The 21,148-nt window shown below is 37.8% G+C and overlaps 3 protein-coding genes across 22 annotated transcripts; all 3 read left to right on the top strand.

Moving 5' to 3' along the window:
- The first annotated feature begins 136 nt into the window (after positions 1–136).
- Positions 137–3,675, top strand: LOC125200660 (pentatricopeptide repeat-containing protein At1g62910-like). Of its 3 annotated transcripts, none has more exons than XM_048098363.1 (4): positions 137–2,557; positions 2,638–2,899; positions 3,099–3,203; positions 3,348–3,675. In XM_048098363.1, the coding sequence occupies exon 1, from the start codon at positions 275–277 to the stop codon at positions 2,492–2,494; it is 2,220 nt and encodes a 739-aa protein (XP_047954320.1). In that variant the 5' UTR covers positions 137–274; the 3' UTR covers positions 2,495–2,557; positions 2,638–2,899; positions 3,099–3,203; positions 3,348–3,675. The 3 variants fall into 3 exon arrangements, with proteins under 3 accessions (XP_047954320.1, XP_047954318.1, XP_047954319.1); XM_048098361.1 differs by having other exon boundaries at positions 3,099–3,208; XM_048098362.1 differs by having other exon boundaries at positions 2,989–3,208.
- Positions 3,676–5,909: 2,234 nt separating this feature from the next.
- Positions 5,910–9,999, top strand: LOC125200661 (putative late blight resistance protein homolog R1A-10). 9 transcript variants are annotated; one of them, XM_048098369.1, is made up of 7 exons: positions 5,910–7,514; positions 7,602–7,769; positions 7,891–8,042; positions 8,115–8,183; positions 8,261–9,248; positions 9,441–9,547; positions 9,696–9,999. In XM_048098369.1, exons 1-2 carry the CDS (start codon positions 5,953–5,955, stop codon positions 7,723–7,725), a joined length of 1,686 nt encoding a protein of 561 aa, XP_047954326.1. In that variant the 5' UTR covers positions 5,910–5,952; the 3' UTR covers positions 7,726–7,769; positions 7,891–8,042; positions 8,115–8,183; positions 8,261–9,248; positions 9,441–9,547; positions 9,696–9,999. The 9 variants fall into 9 exon arrangements, with proteins under 9 accessions (XP_047954326.1, XP_047954325.1, XP_047954330.1 ...); XM_048098368.1 differs by having other exon boundaries at positions 8,102–8,183; XM_048098373.1 differs by having other exon boundaries at positions 7,891–8,183; positions 8,261–8,343; positions 8,498–9,248.
- A 927-nt stretch (positions 10,000–10,926) lies between these two features.
- LOC125201294 (putative late blight resistance protein homolog R1B-12) lies at positions 10,927–16,855 on the top strand. 10 transcript variants are annotated; one of them, XR_007172868.1, is made up of 7 exons: positions 10,927–12,157; positions 14,443–14,762; positions 14,847–14,935; positions 15,285–15,391; positions 15,561–15,689; positions 15,780–15,846; positions 16,082–16,221. XR_007172868.1 is itself a non-coding variant. In XM_048099345.1 (5 exons), exons 1-5 carry the CDS (start codon positions 11,003–11,005, stop codon positions 16,163–16,165), a joined length of 1,755 nt encoding a protein of 584 aa, XP_047955302.1. In that variant the 5' UTR covers positions 10,927–11,002; the 3' UTR covers positions 16,166–16,303. The 10 variants fall into 10 exon arrangements, 2 of the variants coding, with proteins under 2 accessions (XP_047955302.1, XP_047955301.1); XR_007172867.1 differs by having other exon boundaries at positions 15,273–15,391; positions 15,793–15,846; XR_007172863.1 differs by having other exon boundaries at positions 15,273–15,391.
- Positions 16,856–21,148: the final 4,293 nt, after the last annotated feature.

Here is a 21,148-nt window from a genome sequence, read left to right as displayed (position 1 = left end):
TTCAAGCCCATCTTCTGTATTAAATTGGCCCATTTTCACGCTTTAGTATACGGCCCATTTCTGTTGGCCCATCAAATGTTGTTTCCTCTCTTGTGTTTCAGTTTCCATCACTTCCATCTCTCTAATTCTCTGCAAATTATTTTCACTTCATAGCACCATTCGCCGCCGTGGATGGCGGCCGCCGCCACCTCAGACACTTTACCGGAGGCATTCGACGACATACTTCTGGTCAGTAGGTGTAGAGATTGGATTATTACTTTTAATTTTCATTTTTATGGGTGGCTGCTTTTTCGTCAGAAATTCCCCATTGTTTCTGAAGTTTGGAGTTTGCGGTACATTGAGATTCCGTAGAAGTTGCACAGGTGTAAACGATAGCAGCATCTTCCGCAATTTGTACAGCCGCGTCTCTGCTGCGGAAGACTGTGATTATTCCAGCAGCTCAGAGAGTGAAATTAGTGTTTTAGCGGTGAAATCTGGTGAGTGTCGAAGCACTGGCCTGTTTTTCGCTGTTGTTAGAGTTCTCAAGACTTTGAATGTGAGGATTGCGAGAGATGTTTGCTTTTCTGCGACACTGGAGAAGTATGGTTTTGATCAATCGTTCTTAGCTTTTAAGCTGTTGATGCATATATATGCGCGTGCTGAGATGGAAATGGAGGTTTATGCATTGCTTAGGAAGATTGTGTATTATTGTCAAAAGTCTGAGCTGAATTTGTTCGGTGTGTCACATGCTTTATTGTGCTGTGATAGTGATGAAGAAGGATTGAATTTTGTTTTAAATGTGCTTGTGAAGTTCTTTGCTTTGAATCTGTTGTTTGAGAATGCGGTGGCTGCAGTGGCACAGGCTAGGAAGCTTGGCATTCGGCCTAGCATCCGATCGTGCAATTTATTGCTAAAACAATTAGGGGAAGCCAATGAGAGGGAATATGTGAGGACTTTGTTCTGGGAAATGAAGAATTGTGGACCATTTCCTGATGTACACACCTATGAAGTTATGATGAGTTTTTACTGCAGAGTGCCTCGTGGCACGGATGGAGTAGATATTGAAGAAGCGAGTAGCATTATGAAGGAAATGGAGATAGTGGGTATTAGCCCTTCCATTGTAACATATGGTACGTTCGTTCTCGGGCTGTGTAGAGTTGGTGCTCTTGAGGTTGCTTGGAGCTATATCCGAGGGTTGATATGCAACGGTCATCCATGTGACTGTTACTGCTATACTGTAGTTATTCATGGATTTGTGAAAATAGGTGAACTAGATAAGGCCATGCAGGTTTTTCATGAAATGAAGAGTTCTGGAATTGCAGGAAATGTATATAGCTATAGTATCCTGATTGAGGGTTTCTGCAGATACGGAAATGTAGAGAGAGGTCTTAGCTTGCTCGAGGAAATGACGAGATGTAATATTAAACCGTCCATTATCACCTATAGCTCAGTTTTAAAAGGACTCTCGAGGAATGGCTTCATGGAGATTGCACTGAATTTGTTCAAGAAGATAGGGGCATCTGGATGTGAATATGACACTCGTGCTTACAACATTTTGATTGCGGGATTTTCTGAGCAGGGTGAGATGGAATCTGCAAATAGACTTATAGAGGATATGATGGATAATAATTTGGCTCCTGATTATTTCAGTTATGAGAGTATGATCCTAGGATTTTGTAAAATTGGTTCCTGCAATAAGGCCTTGAACTTTCTTGATATCATGGTAGAAGCTGGTTTCTTGCCCCATCCTTACTTGTTCAATCATATTGTACACGGATACTGCATTAAAGGACAGGTCGAGGAAGCCTTGGAGTTGATTGATAAAATGACAATCCTGGGCGTTTCTCCTAATGTGTTTACCTATTCTGCAGTTGTTAACAGGCTGTGCGAAGAGCACAAGTTGAGGAAGGTATTAGAGGTTATTCCTGTAATGCTTAAATCCAATCAACCCCCTAACGATGTAATTTATAGCATCCTCATTGACGGCCTTGCTAAGCAGGCGAGCCCGGGGAAGGCCTTAGTGTTGTATACAAGCATGTTGAAGGTTGGGATTTGTCCTGATGTGATCACATTAACCATTCTGATTAATGTGTTAGGCTCTGCAGGAAGAGTGGGAGAGGCATATAAGTTATTCAGAGAAATGAACTCTGAGGGCATAGATCTCGATAACTATGTGTATACCTCAATGATAGCTGCATTTTGTCGGAATGGAGATATGATGAAGGCATGGAATCTGTTCCAGGAGATGACGAGGGAGGGTGCCTCACCTTCTGTTGTTACATACACATGCCTAATTGATGGATTTCTCAAGATTAGACGCACGGATATAGCTGACATGCTTATAAATGAAATGAATCAGAAGAAGATCTGCCATGATTTGGTATTCTACCGGGTCCTGCTCCGTGAGTGCCAAAAGCTTCGAAATGTTGACAGAGCTCAGCATCTGTTCGTTGAAATGAAAAATAGGGGAATAATAACAGATGAAATACCTTTAGCACACGAGGACGCTAAATAGGAGCATGCTTGATTCTATTGTGTCGTAACGTGACTGCTACCTGTGGTTTTCACACTGCAAAATGTCAGTTTCATCTCATCTTCTAATCTAGCTCAGATAGCCGTGTTTTCAATATGTTTACATGTTTTATGTATTTCTTGCAGCAATTTGCTTACTGAGCTCGGCAGTGCTGAATATATGTTATTGGCGTCACCGACTTTCACTGGTTTGTTCTGCTCTGCTGACAATTTGAGCTCAGTGGACACAAGGAGAGTGATCAAGAGCTCCAAATGAAGTGAAGTGTCGCCTAAACCTGCAGATATCACTGCACTCACTATGCAATATGGTCTCTGATAGAATACAGAGACAAAGTAGATTATCACGGGATGAGCTCTCTTCCATATTATATGGTCAAGCATGGGGAAGGTATTAGTAGAGCATTCTTATTTCATGCTTCATGTGTGAACTACTTTCGTGCAAGCATTGATCATAAGTATCTGTATGCGGTTGATTAGAAATTCTCTCTGGAAATCGATGAGGAAACTGATTTCTCAAGGAACGTGATAATGGCTCAAAATATGCTTTCTATTGCTGTTTTAACGAAGAGTGGCTTCGATCTTTGCAGCCTTGCAACAGTGCTGCTTGGATATACTATGGCGAAACGTTACATCACTGCTGCTTGGAAGAATTTACATTTAAAGCTAGATTCTTGAGATGCATCTCCTCCAACGTAAGGTAACAATAATGTCATTGTCATTTTTGATGCATGTATGTCTATAATTATATTAGATGTACATATTGGACATTTTATTGAAAATGAACCCCTGATTTTTCTTTCCTCGAGTTTTCAACTCTATATCTTGATCTTTTGCAGATTCCGGAGTTTAGTCGTCTCATTTGTTCTAAGCCTCGTCTTTTGGCCGTGCCCACAAAATTGCTACATTCGGGAAGGGTTGGTTTTCTGCTAAGTGAACATCATATGTTCGATTATTTAGTTAATCAAGTAAGAGGTGTCATAGGTTGGGTAATTTGACATCGTTTTTTCTTAGGTCACGAAATAGGCATTTATTGGGGATAGAACTTTTGTGTAAAACGACTCTTATTGGGGGACGGAGGAGTTATATACGTTGCACCTCTGTAATTATATGTAAATTGATGAAGTTTGTTGGGTTTCAATACATCTTAATTTTTTGTGCTGAAAACAGTTTCCTTCAACTACCATAGCACTGTTGAATTGATGGCTTTTGAGAATAGCTGGTGAGTTATTTATTTATTTTTGTATAGATTGAGTGTTAATGTTAGGGTGTGTTTGATATGCATAAAAGCAAAAAAAATTCTTGTTTTATGGATTTGTACAATGTTCATAGTATTACCTATAGTTTCCTTGTAACTACACTGTAGATTCTGAATTGTCTTTCATTCAAAAGCATAACATGTATTCATGAGATTCGTATTTGTTGGGAGTTGGCCCTTCACGTCGATGCCGCGAGCCTCTTATGCTTTCTCATAGAATCACGGTGAGGGATATTTCCAAATAGAAAAACTCACACTGAGTGTAGATCCTACTTAAAGTAATGACTTCCAACCACGTCAAAGTGACACTCTACCGCCAAGTTATATCCCTTCCATTCCCCCTATCGGAAATAAGATTGACTAGAGATTACAAAGAGACTGGAGTTACATCCCACCATTGCTGTAGAAGAATTCAAGCCTCCAACCGACTACTGAAGCAGAGCTCGGAAGAAGCTGCTCTGTCTCAGCTGGAGTCTGGAACTCGGGAGATTTCAGCGCCAAGAGATGACACCAGTCATCTGGAGCCACTGCTGTCAAAGAAGACATGAGAACAACAATAATGGTGCCTTTGTCTGGTAGGATCATGTGGCAAATGTATGTAAAAATAAAAAATAAAGTAAATGAATATTTCCAAGTTGCAAGGTCATTTGGCCAAAATGGACTGACAATTATAATAACATATTCCATGGGCAATAATGGCTTTGTTGGCTGGCCAAATTAGACTGAAAATTACAATAACATATCCCAAAGATATTTGATTTCTACAACAGTTCTCATTAATGGCTAAGAGAAGTGTTAATCATGACTGTCTTGCTATGATATTTTTCTTTTGCACCACTTACTCTGTCTTGTTTTTGGCAAGTATGTACTCTTTCAGAATGAGATATTGAACACACAGATTTTAAGGTGTAGGAGTCTGTGGAAATTGCTAAAGCACTAGCATGCATTGTCATAGTATGCATTTGTGATATACTTACTGTTTATCTTGCACAGTTATTTTGTCTTGGTGTGGCAAACGTTATTGGTTCTTTCTTTTCGATGTACCCTACAACTACAACTGGTGAGTTTTTGACTTTCTGTTATCTGAACGAGAAATTATACTTGTACTCAAAATAAATGTCACAATTGGTGCAGGATCATTTTCAAGATCAGCTGTGAATCATGAAAGTGGAGCTTATCTGGAGTAGTTATGGGAATTATTATGGGATGTGCGCTTCAATTCATGACTCCGTTGTTTGAAATTTGAGAATACATACCACAGGTTAATTTTAAGACATTGTTCTTCTCCTTTAGTACTACTGTATGTGGAAGTGCTTACTTGTTCTTGAGTTGAAACTATACTTGCCGTTCTTCAGCATGGAACTAATATTCATGCTCGTTTTTCTTTGGACCTCCATCGGCACTTGTTTCTACGATTACTTTCCATGACATAAAATTTTTCACTGGCATTAAACTGTCTTGATATAATAGGGTGCTTAAATCACATAAAAGGAGTTTGGATCATTTTTATAAATTTATGGAGCTGATATTTGACTTTCAGCATATGAAATCCTGTTGTGTACTCAACATTTTTTTTCTCTTTGCAGTGTGGTCTAGCCTGTTATTGGACTAGTGAGTTGTGCTTTAGAAACATACATGTTTTATGATCTCAGAAGTATAATTTAGTTAAACTTTGTAACTCAAAAGCATGACATTTCGCCATCATTCCTATAACCAACCATTGGTAATTTCAATCTGTTAAATAAGATGCGTAGAGAGTTATGTCAATGCAAGCACAACTGTTGCTTTAGTTTCTTAAGCTTAGTGCTCAATCAATATTGCAGGTGGATTATTAATTCTTGTACAATAATAATAATGATGGTAATAATGTAACTAAGGGAAAAGGCCATTATGGTGATGCGGGCAATACAATAATCATATGCCACGTGTCAGGAGATTACTGGAGGATCATCTCATTAGATAAGGTTTTAGGATAAAACATGTTTGCCACTGCCACATTCTCCACCACCACTCCACTATAAAGACTTTTAAAAAAGTGATTAAATTCGCTAACTTTTCAAAATTTGAGATTAAATTTGCTAATCATGATACATTATTTCCATTCTTCTTTAACATATCATATTCATACATAATTTAAGATCGTCACTGTTGCCGGCATCATTTCAATATCCGAGCAGAAAAAAGACATGGTCTACTGGAATGAAGTGGCAGAAAGAAGAAATTCAGTCTTCAAGGATGCATTTGATGAAATATCAAAGGTACTTTTCCCAAGTTACGACTACTTACCTCAACGTCTTAAAATGATTTTTCTATTTATGGGAGTTTTTCCTCGGGATTACGACACCCCCACTTCCAAGATCATCATTATGCTCATGGCTCAAGGGTTGCTTTCCTGGTATAAGTCGGGATGTACGTATCTGAAAGAGCTAGCTTACGACTACAGGCTTGTTTTACGTATCTTGAAGAGCGTTGATAAAAATCATTTTGAGTCTCAAGTTGCTGAGTTTAAAAGTTGTTGGCTTCATTCTTCGTGGCGCCATGTGTGTAGAGAAGAAGCTAGTTTGAACAAGTTTTATCATGTCTTAAATAAGTTAACTGATGCCGAAGAAGAAGTTCTAAAAGGTCAGCGCGGCTTATGTGTCGAAAATAACATTTTATTTGGCATCAAAGACTTTCGTGACTCAGTGAGATTGAACTGTGCATCATTTGCACGTTCTCTCCTTTTCTATGGTCCTTACCACCAATATCCAATCCATATAGACGTCGGTTTCATGTTGCTAAGGGAAATAGATGCCCTTACACAACGTTTTTATACTTTTCCAACAGAGATTCTTACACTAGTCCAACTAAAGTACCTTACTCTAACTTGCAATGGAGAAGTACCTTCAACCATATCTAAACTTTTCAACCTTCGAGTCTTGATTATCCATCCGCATATGAAAATTAGACGTCGTGGAGCTCCATCATATGTACCGATGGAAATATGGGACATGAAAGAGTTAGAGCATATCGAGATATTGGGAAAAAGCCTTGTAGCTCCATCTCATGTTGTTTCATTGGAAAAGCTCACAACTTTGGTAGGGGTGAATGCTAGTATTTGCACTATCTTGAAACTCTCCCAAAGAATTCCTAACATAAAGAAGTTAGGAATACAGATTGAGCTCACACCTTATGAGGATCATAAGGATTTTTTGAGTTGCTTTGATTTCATTTCAACGCTTGAAACCTTAGGGACTCTAAAACTCAGTATCACGAATCCAGTCATCAAGAAAGGTAATGTTTTCCCAGTGATTGATGGGGCACTGACGTTGCCATGTAATTTAAAAAAGTTACATTTGAGTGGTATGGGATTTCCATGGAAATACATGGATGGCATTGTTTGTTTGCCAAATCTTGAAGCTCTCAAATTGCGATCCTACACCTTTCAGGGTTCACATTGGAATATAGATGATTATCGTTTTCCGTGTCTTAAGTTTCTTCTAATTGAAGAAAGTGATTTGGTGCAATGGGAATCAAGATACAAAAGCTTCCCCGAGCTTAGAAACCTAAGCCTGAAACATTGCTACAAACTTAAAAAAATCCGCATACCTTCTCTTTTTAACCACGGTATCACAGAAATTGAACTAGAGGACTGCAATCCTTTAGCTTTGACTTGGGCCACCCAATTACAACCAGGTTATGGTGCTACGCTTCGTGTTACTTCCTCTTCTTTTTTTGATGAGAAACCGACAACTATCAAATTTGAAAGGTTAGTCCTCTAACTGCAAAGCAAATCATATCGTTGTCTTAATTTTAGGTTGAAATAACTTCCAATTATTTATGTATCCATTTTCAGGTATGGATATGGTCGACCTGTCTTCATTAATCGGGCTACGAAGGAAGCAAATGTTGTTGAAGAAATTGCCAATCGAGAAGAGGATGACGAAGGCATTATATACTCTCCCGCCCACAACCAATAGTCATGTTTTTGTCTGACCACAAAAATTAAACCATTTCATTTTTGGTAACATGGCTATAGCCACATTTTCTGTCTCACATATGTATTCAATTTCAGCTAACATTGCTTTAACTATTTTTTATTTTACTTTACCAATTTTATAGTACTAAAATTAGTAGTCGTCTAGTTCACTACCAATAGTATTGGTAGTGAACGAAGATGGTGCAGATGAAGAGGAAGGTGGTGTACATTCGTTTGATTCTGAGGATATGGAGGACGAGAGTAACGGTGAATATGAATATACGCCCGATCATGAAGATACGGAGGAAGAGAGTAATGGTAAATATACGCCCGATCATGAGAGTACATAGGAATCAGCTAATGATGAAGAAATCCAGTTTTGATTTGCAGGAGAACTCTTTAAAGCTTTGAATTGGCTGCTACAAAGTGAAGACACTGTTCTTCTCCTTTAGTACTGCTGTATGTGGAAGTGCTTACCTGTTCTTGAGTTCAATTGGCCTTGTTTTTACTGGCTTTAAACTGTGTTGATATTGCAGAGTGCTAAAACCACCTGAAAACAAATCATGCATATGAGATTTTGACAATTGCTGTCCCTCTTCAACCGGCTACTGAAGCAGAGGTTGTTCCTGCTAACGATGTAATTTATAGCATCCTCATTGACGGCCTTGCTAAGCAGGGGAGCCCGGGGAAGGCCTTAGTATTTTATACAAGAATGTTGAAGGTTGGGATTTGTCCTGATGTGATCACATTAACCATTCTGCTTAATGTGTTAGTCTCTGCAGGAAGAGTGGGAGAGGCATATAAGTTATTCAGAGAAATGAACTCTGAGGGCATAGATCTCGATAACTATGTGTATACCTCAATGATAGCTGCATTCTGTCGGAATGGAGATATGACGAAGGCATGGAATCTGTTCCAAGAGATGATGAGGGAGGGTGCCTCACCTTATGTTGTTACATACACATGCCTAATTGATGGATTTCTCAAGATTAGACGCACGGAATAATAGGGGAATAATAGGGGAATGTTGACATAGCTCAGCATCTATTCGTTGAAATGAAAAATAGGGGAATAATAACGGATGAAATACCTTTAGCACATGAGGACGCTAAATAGGAGCATGACTGATTCTATTGTGTCGTAACTTTACTGCTACCTGTGGTTTTCATACTGCAGATGTCAGTTTCATCTCATCTTCTAATCTAGCTCAGATAGCTGTGCTTTCAATATGTTTACTTGTTTTATGTATTTCTTGCAGCAATTTGCTTACTGAGCTCGGCAGTGCTGAATATTGTGTTATTGGCGCCAACAGACTTGCACTGGTTCGTTGTGCTCTGAGGACAATTCGAGCTCAGTGTTGACACAAGGAGAGTGATCAAGAGCTCCAAATGAAGTGAAGTGCCGCCAAAAACCTGCAGATGTCGCTGCACTCGTTATGCAATATGGTCTCTTACAAAATACGGAGACAAAGTAGATTATCATGGGGCAGGTTCTCTTCCATCTTATATGGTCAAGCATGGGAAGGTATTAGTTGAGCACTCACATTTTATGCTTCATGTGTCAATTATTTTTCCTGCAAATATTGATCATGTATGCGGTTGATTGGAAATTCTCTCGGGAAACCGATGGGGAAACTGATTTCTCAAGGAACATTATAATGGCTCAAAATATGCTTTCTATTGCCGTTTTAACGAAGAGGGACTTCGTTCGTTGCAGCCTTGCAAGAGTGCCGCTTGGATATATACTATGGTGAAACGCCGTGTCGTATAAAGCTTGATGTGGCAGGAAGCTAGATTCTTGAGACGCATCTTCTCCAACGCAAGGTAAAAACAATGTGATATTATGTTCAATTTTTCTGCATTTACGTCTATTATAATTCTATTAGATGTACATATTGGACATTTTATTGAAAATGAGCCCCTGCTATTCTTTCCTCGAGTTTTCAACTTTACAATTCTTGATCTTATGCAGATTCTGGAGTTTAATCGTCTCATCTGTCCTAAGCCTCTTCTTTTGGTTGTGCCGACAAAATTGCTACATTCGGGAAGGGTTGGTTTTCTGCTAACTGAACATCATTTGTTTGATTATTTAGTTAATCAAGTATTTCACTAATTTTTTTCACTATTTCTTAAAATATGCACGGTCATATATGAGACATTTATTTTCGGATCGGAGGAAGTATATATTACCTTGATTCATGAATCCACGAACCTTGTGGCGAAGAAATTTTGTCTAAGTTTTAATAATTGGTTAGGTGAAAGATGCTTGGATTCAACTACTTTTGTCATTTAAATACGTCTACTAAGTTGTTTGAGCCGTGGGTCACATTTTCAATGGTGCTTCTTTTTAAACAGATTTTGTACGTGCTGAGGTACGTTGATAACAATAGGTATAATAAAATAAAAATCGTACAAAAAATTTGTTAAGATTTAGACATTTTATATTACCATTAGTATTAGAATACTACTCCCTCCGTCTTTGAAAATCTGCATGGAACATTCACGGACAGAATATAAGTTAAGTAACCTAACTTGACTAAAAGCCATGATCAAACTCACATTGAATATTTTCAAGTTGCACGGACAATTATAATAACACATTCAATAATGAGTTTGTTAGCTGGCCAAATTGGAGTGACAATTATAATAATATATCACAACTTTGATCAGACATTACTCAACCCCTTCACTGAAATTTCCAATTTGCTAAATCACTTAGTATTGTTTTACCCTTTCCAACTCTGTTCCTTCAACCACTATTCTGCCACACTCCACCACCACCGCCACCAACTTTCATATCAGAGAGATGACGGCTTACGGTGCTGTTCTTTCTCTTAGGAATACAATCAACAATATTCTCCAATGCTCTCGTTTTATCATCATTCCTATAAGTATAACCAACCATTGGTAATTTCAATCTGTTAAATAAGATGCGTAGAGAGTTTTGTGAGCCTCTTTCTTCGAAGAATCACAGTCAATGCAAGCACAGCTGTTGTTTTAGTTTCTTAAGCTTGATGCTCAATCAATATTCAGGTGGATTATTAATTCTTGTACAATAACTAAGGGAAAATGCCAAAAAGGTGATGCGGGCAATAAAATAATCATATGCCATGTGTCAGTAGATTACTGGAGGATCTCATCAGATAAGGTTTTAGGATAAAACATGTCTGCCACAGCCACATTCTCCACCACCACTCAAATAACATAATATCAAATTCATTCATAATTTGAGCTCTGCTCTGAAATTTGCAAGTACATCAGTCTCATCATATTGGAGAAATGACGGCTTATGGTGCTACGTCTTCTCTTATGAATACAATAAACAATATTCTCTGTTGTTCTCGTTTTAGCCTTGATGATGATTGCTCTCAACAAATCATACAAATCGTGAGACGTGAGTTGGAGCCTTGGCAACAATATATTCTGGAAAGATTGGACAAGACGAGGCCAAGCCGGAGCAGGAAGAAGGTGAATGCTTTGGATGGAAGAATCAAAGATGCAATTTGGAAATTCGAAGACTCATTGGAATCCCTTCTCACTCAACAGATTCCTTCTCAACTCGAAATTCTTCCAGAGATAGTCTCCATTGATCTGCAGAGTCTGCAACACGAAGCTCTTTCATTGATCGAAACGCTCGAGGATATGAAGAGGGAGTACATTTATGAAGTAGAGAATATGCCTCAAGACAAACCCATTTCCTCCTCAATTGGTTTCCCTGGAACCAACTCAAAGATGATTGGATTTTCTGACCTATTTCAACAACTCAAAACCACTCTTTTGGGAGATCGCAACCGGTTTCGTTTTCGCTGGCTAAATGGAATGGCAGGTGTTGGGAAGACAACTCTTGCCATGCAAATTTATAACGATCAAGAAATTCATAGCAAGTTTGAGTGTCGCGCGTGGGTGACCGTAGGCAGAGTACCTCAGCCGTTCAGTCAAATTTTGCAAGGCATTCTTGCTCAATTGTGTGGAATTACTCAAGGAGACCAATGGATAAACTACAGATTGAAAGAAAGATTGCGTGGCAAGAATTGCCTCATTGTGTTGGATGATGTCTGGGACAAAGAAGCTTTGAATAGAATGTATTACTTTAAAGATATCCCAAATGGATGTATTCATGTCTTGCTTACCGGCAGACATCGAAAATTGAAGAATGATTATGGGTGCGATTATGGGGATGAGGTGCGTTTCTTGAATGAAGATGAAAGTATGGAACTACTATGTGAGAAGGTGTTTGGTGATGAGATTTGCCCTCCTCAACTTCACAAAGTTGCTGTCAAAATCGCCAAGCATTGTGAAGGTCTTCCTCTCTTGATCGTCACTGTTGCTAGCATCCTTTCGATCTCCAAGCAGAATAGAGACCTGGCCTACTGGAATGACGTGGCAGAAAGGAGAAATTCAGTCTTCACGGATGCATATAATAAAATATCAGAGGTACTTTTTCCATGTTATGACTACTTACCTCAACCTCTTAAAATGATTTTTCAGTTTATGGGAGTTTTCCCTCGAGATTACCACACTGCCCCCTACAAGATCATCATTATGCTCATGGCTGAGGGGTTGCTTTCTGTTAATGAATATCGATTGGGATGTATGTATCTGAAAGAGCTAGCTTACAGCTACAGCCTTGTTTTACGCATCTTGAAGAGCCTTGATAGATCTGGTAATGAGTTTGATGTTACTGAGTTCAAAACTTGTTGGCTTCATTCTTCATGGCGCCACGTGTGTAGAGAAGAAGCTAGTAAGAACAAATTTTATCATGTCTTAAATAAGTTAACTGATGCCGAAGAAGATGTTCTAAAAGGCCAGCGTGGCTTATGTGTCGAAAATAACATTTTATTTGGAATCAAAGACTTTCGTGACTCGGTGAGATTGAATTGTGCATCCTTCGCACGTTCTCTCCTTTGCTATGGTCCTTACCACCAATATCCAATTCCTATAGATGTCGGTTTCAAGTTACTAAGGGAAATAGATGCTCTTACACAACGTTTCTATACTTTCCCAATAGAAATTTTGTCATTAGTTCAGCTCAAGTACCTTGCTATAACTTGCAATGGAGAAGTACCTTCGACCATATCTAAACTTTTCAACCTTCGAGTATTGATTATCCATCCACATATGAAAATTAGACGTCGTGGAGCTCCATTATACTCCATCCGTTCCGCAGTAATGGAGTCATTTTATAATTTTGGTACGTTCCATTATAGTGGAGGCATTTCCTTTTCTAGCAAAAGTCAATACATTTCTTCTTTCATACTTTACTCTCTCTTACTTTGTTCTCTCTTCATCTCTCTATCTTTTTCATTTCTTATTTTGTTCTTTCTTTACTTAACACAATTTCTCTTAAATCGCGTGCCGAAAAGAAACGTCTCCACTATTGTGGAACGAAGGGAGTATGTACCAATACAAGTGTGGGACATGCAAGAGTTAGAACATATCGAGATATTGGGAAAAAGCCTTGTAGCTCCATCTGATGGTGTTTCATTGGAAAAGCTCACAACTCTGGTAGGGGTGAATGCTAGTATTTGTACTCTCTTCAAACTCTCCCAAAGAATTCCTAACATAAAGAAGTTAGGAATACAGATTGAGCTCAAGCCTTACGAGGATCATAACGATCTTTTGAGTTGCTTCGATTGCATTTCAACACTTGAAAGCTTAGAGACTCTCAAACTCAGTATCACAAATCCAGTTATCAAGAAGGGTCATGTTTTCCCAGTAAGGTCATTGAAGTTGCCACGTAATTTGAAGAAGTTGCATTTGAGTGGTATGGGGTTTTATAAGATAAATATTTTATCGAATACTCCATCCAATCTGATGCTGGTTCATCGAATAAATATTTTATAAGATAAAGGCGATCATCTAGCGGTGTGTAGTGGTGATTATAGTACTGTTGAATCTGACGGATCCAATCTACGGCATTCTCTCCGTCGAAACGTGGTGGTTCCAAACGGAGGCGTGGCAGGGTAAAAGGCTTGACACCCATCGGTGCGTGCGTGACCGAAAGCGGTAACGACCAACTGAACGTAGGCGTCGCGAATGGGTCCGGCGGCTCTTTCACTCGCGCGCCAGTGACATCGGCTGTGAGTTTGGCCAAGGTTTCCTCAATTCTTTTGTTAACCGGATCTTGCTGTCGTGCGAACGATGCATACTCAAATTCCGTCGCCATCGAAGGTGTGGGAGAAGAGTAGATCAATGAAGCACCAATTGATAGGGTTCAATTCCCTATCAGAGAGATTAGAGCACCTGTTTGTGATGAAAACGTGATAAAAACAAGGAATAAACCTAGCAGCAACTAGGTCAAGCTTTTGGCTTCGAGAATTGAATTTTATTTCATACTTCTCGATATTTTGACCTCTAATGGATCCTAGTATTTATAGGATCCGGACCCTGCTTGATTCGACTCTACGACTCGGGAAAGAATCAAGAAGAAAACCCGAGAAGATATTCTCTAACTAATTAACTAATATAAATACATTAAATATGGAAAAAGAAGACTTGCACGGCAAGCTTTACTTCAAGTTGTAATCCTTGCTCGGTTTCTGCCGAGCTCGCTTGGGTCGGACTCGTTGAGCGATCTTGGGCTTAGGCATTGCAGCTCGAGGGTCGGTCATTTGGGCCTGTGAGTCGGGGGTCCTATCAGGTTTCCATGGAAATACATGAATGCTGTTGCTCCTTTGCCAAATCTTGAAGTTCTCAAATTGCGATCCTATGCCTTTCAGGGTTCATATTGGAATATAAAAGATCATCATTTTCCGAGTCTTAGGTTTCTTCTAATTGAAGAAAGTGATTTGGTGCAAATGAGATCAAGATACGGAAGCTTCCCCGAGCTTAGACACATAAGCATGAATCATTGCTACAAATTTAAAAATATCCGGATACCCCATCTTTTTGACCACGGTACCCTAGAGATAGAATTTGAGGACTGCAATCCTTTAGCTTTGACTTGGGCCATGGAAGTACAAATAGGTTATTGGCATACGCTTCGTGTTACTTCTACTTCTTCCTTTGACGAGAAACCGACAACTATCAAATTTGAAAGGTTAGTCTTCCAACTGCACATCAAATCATATCTTAGTCTCAATAAGTGTTTATTAATCATATCTTATTTATGTATCCAAATCAGGTATGGATATGGTCGATTTGTGTCCATTAATCCGGCCACGGAGGAATCAAATGTTGAAGAAATCACCAATCGAGGAGAGGATGACGAAGGTATTATTCATTTGTGTCTCAACCACTACTCATGTTTATTCATTTTGGTCTACCCACAAAAATTAAACCAATTCATTTTTGGTAACATGACTATAGCCACATTTTATGTCTCACATATTTGTTCAATTTCAGCTAATACTTTATCGACAACTTTTTTACTTTACCAGTATTGTATTAAAACATGTGTTGTCCAGTTTACCTCAAATAGTATTGGCAATGAAGAAAAGCAAGTATGTGAATAATGAGGAGCAAATTAAGAGAGTTTGTAGCTTGGTGTAATAAAATGAATATCTATTAATTTTCTACTAAAATGTTGACATTAATGTTGAGGATATAGGCGATGTCGCAGATGAGAAAAATGATGATGACTATACGGATGATCATGAGGAAGAGAATGATGACGAATATGCGTATAATCATAAGGGTACAGGGAGGATCGCCAACGTCAAGGAGCGTGTGAGTTCATATGGCCATTTTTTAACTTGTAGTACTATTAGTTACGCAAAAGATATGATTCTTAGTAATAGTTGAAAGGGAGTATGGAGGAGCAATTACGACAGTTAGTAGCTTTTTGTAAAGATTATTTTTTTTTAACTCAACAAATTGGCATTGATGTTGAGGATAGGCGAGGGTGTGGATGAGAAAAATGATGATGGATATATAGATGATCATGAGGAAATGAGGAGAAGAATGACGACGAAGATACGTAGGATCATGAGGATAGAGAGGAGAGAGCGCCAACGTCAAGGAGCATGTGAGTTCATAGGGCTATTTTTTTTACTTGTATTGTTATTCAAGCAAAAGATATGATTCTTTATAAGTGAATAAAATTGGTGCTATCCAGTTTTAATTTGCAGAACTCTTAGAGGCTTTGAATTTGCTGCTACAGAGTGATGCACAAGTTGATCAAAGTATGGATTTTCTCAATTAATTCAAGAACTTCAGCAGAGTTTTTTTTCGCGTTTTAGATTGATTTCCATTAAATGAATCATGGAAGCTGTATTATTAGGTTGTCACTTGAATTTAAGAATTGTAGCTTGTGTTGGATTATAACTTGAGTGGATTATGTATGGATCATGTGAACTTCGGCTTGGATCATGTGAATTGGTGCAATTCATTGAGAGCCAAACATAATTTCTTTTGCAGCTGTCTTGGGCCGTTTACCTGGTACAACTGTATACAGAAACACAGAGCAGTATCCCGAAGCTTATACATGCAACGGGATTCTAATTGTTCGCGTTGATGCTCCAATCTATTTTGCCAATATAAGCTACATCGGAGACAGATAGGTGACAATTCTGTCAAACTGATCATGTTTGTGTTCTATTATAACTTACATAGACTCGAGTGCTGTTCAAGCTCTAAAAGACTTGTACCACAAATACGTATCGCGTAACATCCAGGTAAGAAATAATTCAAGTTAGTGTATATCTGATCATGGTCGTTGAGATTCATTCGTCTATCAATTCCTTTTTATTGTGTTTTTTTAGATAGCTATTTCCAATCCAAACAGAGACGTTCTGCTGATAATGACAAAAGCTGAGGTGGTCGATCTGATAGGCCGAGAATGGTTCTTCGTCCGTGTACACGATGCAGTCCAAGTCTGTCTACAGAAGGTGCAAACCTTAACGAATTCTTCCACGAGTCAGTCCCCATTGCTGGAGAAGAAATCAAGCCTCTTCAACAGGCTACTGAAGCAGAGCTCTGAAGAAGCTGCTCTGTCTCAGCTGGAGTCTGGAACGAGGGAGATTGCCTCGTCGAGAAACAACACCAGTCATCTGGAGCCTCTGCTGTCAAAGAAGACCTGAGAAGAGAACAGCGACGGTTTATTTACGTGGCAAATGTATGCAAATGTCCAATTTTTTTAGCATATAGAGATGTTGGTTTGGATGTGTTTATTTATTTCAACCTACTTTTCAACTCGGAAACTTCAAATTTATTGTAACTAGTATCACGCCCGTGCATTACTAATTCAAAATTGTGAAGTCACATAAATATACACAATAATAATTTATTACACAAGTAAAATTATACAGTGAAATAAGTTTTGAAACTAAAAATTGCACACAAAACACAAGTCAGTTTCTATAGTTTAAATTTTTAATAGGAAAAAAAAAACGAAGAAACTATTGATATATGCGTTGGGGCATGATTAACGTATGTGCATGAGGTTCTTTGTTAAAATAAGCTCCATTCTCGTCATAATGATGAGTTAAATGCACATTTTAGATTCTATGAATAAAATATTAATAATTTTATTTAAATTGTGGTAATATATATTAAAAATATGGATATGTATACTAAAATTATTTTCAAACTTACTACATTTTATATATATATATTTTTTCTATTTTCATGGACATTTATCAATACTATCATTATATAATTAAATTATTCTTATATCAAATTCTTTGAACAAATTATACTGAACTCATAATTTTATACTGTCAAATGTGTTATTGCATATGTTTATTATTAAATATTTTCATAATTTTTGATCCATATAATGATATTATTTTATATTTCAAAAGAATATTTCTTAATCGATATAAATAAAATGGATCGTGTCCTAATTCCTACACTCTAAAAGCTAAACCACCAAACCTAAAAATACCTATCTAAAAAGAGGGGAATGCACACCAACACTCATGGACGAAAATTGACAGAGTCAGAGAGATAGAAAGAAATGCACAAATAGAGCAGAAAAATGTGGAGAATTTCTAAAGCAAATGCACAAGCTACATTCTCTCCTTCTACTCTGCTAAAAATCAGAAGATATAAAATGCACAATGCACAAGCTACATTCCTAAAGCAGAAAAATCTGCGAAAAATGTGGAAAAGAAGAGAGAAATCACCGCTACAGAATCAGTGTGGGAAAAAACCACAGCTTCAGAGCAATTTTCACAGATTGGAGATATGGAACCGAGCAATTTTCATAGATTGGAGATATAGAACCGAGCAATTTTCGCAGATTGGAGGAGATGGAAATCTTTGATTTCACGGAACTGAGGTGAGGAGGTAGAACGGTCGAAACTCGAAACGGTAGAAAGAGAGCTAGGGTTAAAGTAAAAAGCAGAATTGTGTATTTTAATTTTCCCACGGATATCGGCCCTCGGAAATTAATGTTTAAAAATGAAATATAACATTTTAATTTTCCCACGGATATTGGCCCTCGGAAATTAATTCATAAATTAATGATTATTAAAATATGATAGTTTTAAGTTTCCCGACGGCATTAGTCCCTCGGTAATGATTTATAAAATAATTATTTTTAAAAAATAATAGCTTTACCCACGGAAATCGTCTGTTGGTAAAATAAACTGACAAAGTCCGTGACGAAGATGTTGGAAATAACGTCAGGAATATTACCAGTGACAAATTCCTTGGTAATCCATCGGTAAATTCCAATGGATATTTTGTAGTCAGGAAATGGATATTTTGTAGTCAGGAAATCCCTTGGTAATTAGCGTTTTTTTTTGTAGTGTATGGAACCGATATTCATGCTCATTTTGCATTGGATTTCCGTTGGCCCTTGTTGCTACAATTCCTTTCCTTGACATAAAATTCTTATCAGACATAAAGTAGTTTGAAACATTTTAGATATCTATGGAGCTGATAGTTCACTTTCAGCATATTATATTATATTCTGTTGCTAACATTCTCTACTCTCCTTCATTTTGTGTCTCTCTTTGCAGTGTGGTGTAGCCGCCATTGTCATTTCTGCTGTTATTGGACTGGTGAGTTGTACTTTTGAAACATAGATAAGGCGTACATGTTTTATGATCTCAGAAGTGTTTACTCAACTTTGTATCTCCAAAGCATGACATTTTATCATCATTCCTATAACCACTCATTGGAAATTTCAATCTGTTAAATAAGATGTGTTGAAGGTTTTGTGAACCTCTCTTTCTTCGAGAATCATAGTCAATACACAACTGTTGTTTAAGTTTCTTAAGCTTGCTATTTTTTTTCTCATTGCTGGTGTTTTACTTGCTTTGGTCGTCCATGAATCAGCTAATCCACATATTGGTAACTCTATCTGATCTTTATAACTTGTCGTCGTTGACGTTGAAGTAGTTCACCTTTTCCGTGTTTCCCGTTTACTATCTGTGCTTAGATCATGTGAATTGGTGCAATTCATTGAGAGCCAAACATAATTTCTTTTGCAGCTGTCTTGGGCTGTTTACCTGGTACAACTGTATACAGAAACACAGAGCAGTATCCCAAAGCTTATACATACAACGTGATTCTAATTGTTCATGTTGATGGTTGATAGGCTATTTTTGCCAATATAAGCTACATCAAACTGATCATGTTTGTGTTCTATTATAACCGCGCTGTCCTATTTTCTTTCTCTAGGCTCCGGAAATTTGAGATTGTAGTTGATGGACCTATTAGACGAGGCCCAGAGGTCACAGGCATCCATTATGTCATTGTTGAGATGGCTCGTGAGTCAATCTCCAACTTCTTTCTCGTTTATACTTCATCCACAGTCAGTCAATGAATATCAATTGCATTGGTCTTTTATTTTAGCTACTTACATAGACTCGAGTGTTGTTCAAGCTCTAAAAGACTTGCATGTACCAACAATACACATCGCGTAACATCCAGGTTAGCGAATCATTCAAGTTAGTGCATCTCATGATCATTGAGATTCATTCGCAGACCAAATCCTTTTCCTGTGTTTTTCAGATAGCCATTTCGAATCCAAACCCGATACTTTCTACTGTTACTGACAAAAGCTGAGGTGGTCGATGTAATAGTAATAGGGCAAGAATGGCTCTTCGTCCGTGTGCACGATTCAGTCCAAGTCCGTCTATAAAAGGTGCAAAGCTTGACCGATTTTTCCACAAGTCAGTCCCCATTGTTGGAGTCTGGAACGAGGGAGATTGCCTCGTCCAGAGACGACACCAGTCATCTGGAGCCACTGCTGTCAAAGAAGACATGAGAACAACAATGATGGTTTATTTATGTGGCAAATATATGTAAAATTGTGTCCAATTTTTTCTGATTTTGGAGTTGTTTATTTATTTTTTAGATAGGCTGGATGTGTTTACTTATTTCAACCTATTTTTCAACTAGGGAACTTTAAATTTATTGTAAATAGTGTCACGCTTGTGCGATGCATCACACGGTTAATTTTCTTTTCATACTAATTCAAAATTGCGAACTCACACAAATATACACAATAACAATTTATTATACAAGTAAAAATTATATAAAGAAATAAGTTTCGAAACTAAATATAGCACACAAAAACACATGTCAGTTACAATTTAATGTTTAACGAAAAAGCGAAGGAACTATTGATGTAAGTATGCGTTGGGCATGATTAACGCGTGTGTGTAACTCAATTCTCGTACTAACGATGAGTTAGATTCACATATTAGATTCTATGAATAAAATACTAATAATTTAATTTAAAAGGTGGTAATATATATATATATATATATATATATATATATATATATATATATATATATATATAGGATTGTGATCAATTGAGATTATTTATGCTAATTGAGAAATAAGATGCAATATCAGCCACTCATTTTTATTAAATGAGTGGTCCAGATTTTGCCACACAATAAATATTTTTAGATTAATTTAATATGAAAGGATAGAATGGTAATTTCATGTTTTAATTAGGATTTCATCTTCACGTTCCATAGATAGAACTCCAAACCTTGTTGGCTTTGCTGCTGAAATTCTGCTAGTGATCGCTTTCTGATCAAATCCGACCGCCGGATCTGAGAAGCAGGATCGGTAAGGACTCCAGAGAGCGGCGATCAGTAATTTCATGTTTTAATTAGGGCAGAATGGATGAATCGAGGGAAGCAGCAACAGCAGGATGAATTGAGGGAGATTCCGGCGAGGCAAGACTGGGAAATCGATGCCTCGAAATTCGTGGTCAAATCTGTGCTGGCGCGGGGAACTTTTGGCACCGTTCACCGCGGCGTTTATGACGGAGAGGATGTTGCAGGTATGTGTATTAATTTTTTCTTTTTTATGGATCAAGATAAATTAGATTAGGAGATGTTAGAATTTGACTGAATTTTGTGTTGTTGTTTTCAATTCAGCAATGTGGCTAATTGACATGTTTTGGAATGGGAAATCTTTTTGTGAAGATGAAAATAGTCTATGCATTCCATGTGTTTGTTAATTTGTCTCAATATCAGTAGGATACAGCTTGGTGTGAATTTTTACAATAGG

This window comes from Salvia hispanica, chromosome 1 (genome assembly GCF_023119035.1).
Source record: "Salvia hispanica cultivar TCC Black 2014 chromosome 1, UniMelb_Shisp_WGS_1.0, whole genome shotgun sequence".
NCBI classification, from domain to species: Eukaryota; Viridiplantae; Streptophyta; class Magnoliopsida; order Lamiales; family Lamiaceae; genus Salvia; species Salvia hispanica.
Note: the sequence above shows the minus strand (reverse complement) of the source record. Positions and strands in the feature narration are given on the sequence as shown.

Coding starts and splice junctions, on each gene's coding strand:
- LOC125200661 (XM_048098369.1), top strand. CDS start 5,953: ATGGTCTACTGGAATGAAGTGGCAGAAAGAAGAAATTCAGTCTTCAAG. Junction 7,515..7,601: donor ACAACTATCAAATTTGAAAG/GTTAGTCCTCTA, acceptor ATCCATTTTCAG/GTATGGATATGGTCGACCTG.
- LOC125200660 (XM_048098363.1), top strand. CDS start 275: ATGGGTGGCTGCTTTTTCGTCAGAAATTCCCCATTGTTTCTGAAGTTT.
- LOC125201294 (XM_048099344.1), top strand. CDS start 11,003: ATGACGGCTTATGGTGCTACGTCTTCTCTTATGAATACAATAAACAAT. Junction 14,763..14,846: donor ACAACTATCAAATTTGAAAG/GTTAGTCTTCCA, acceptor TATCCAAATCAG/GTATGGATATGGTCGATTTG. Junction 14,936..15,272: donor TCGAGGAGAGGATGACGAAG/GTATTATTCATT, acceptor TTGAGGATATAG/GCGATGTCGCAGATGAGAAA.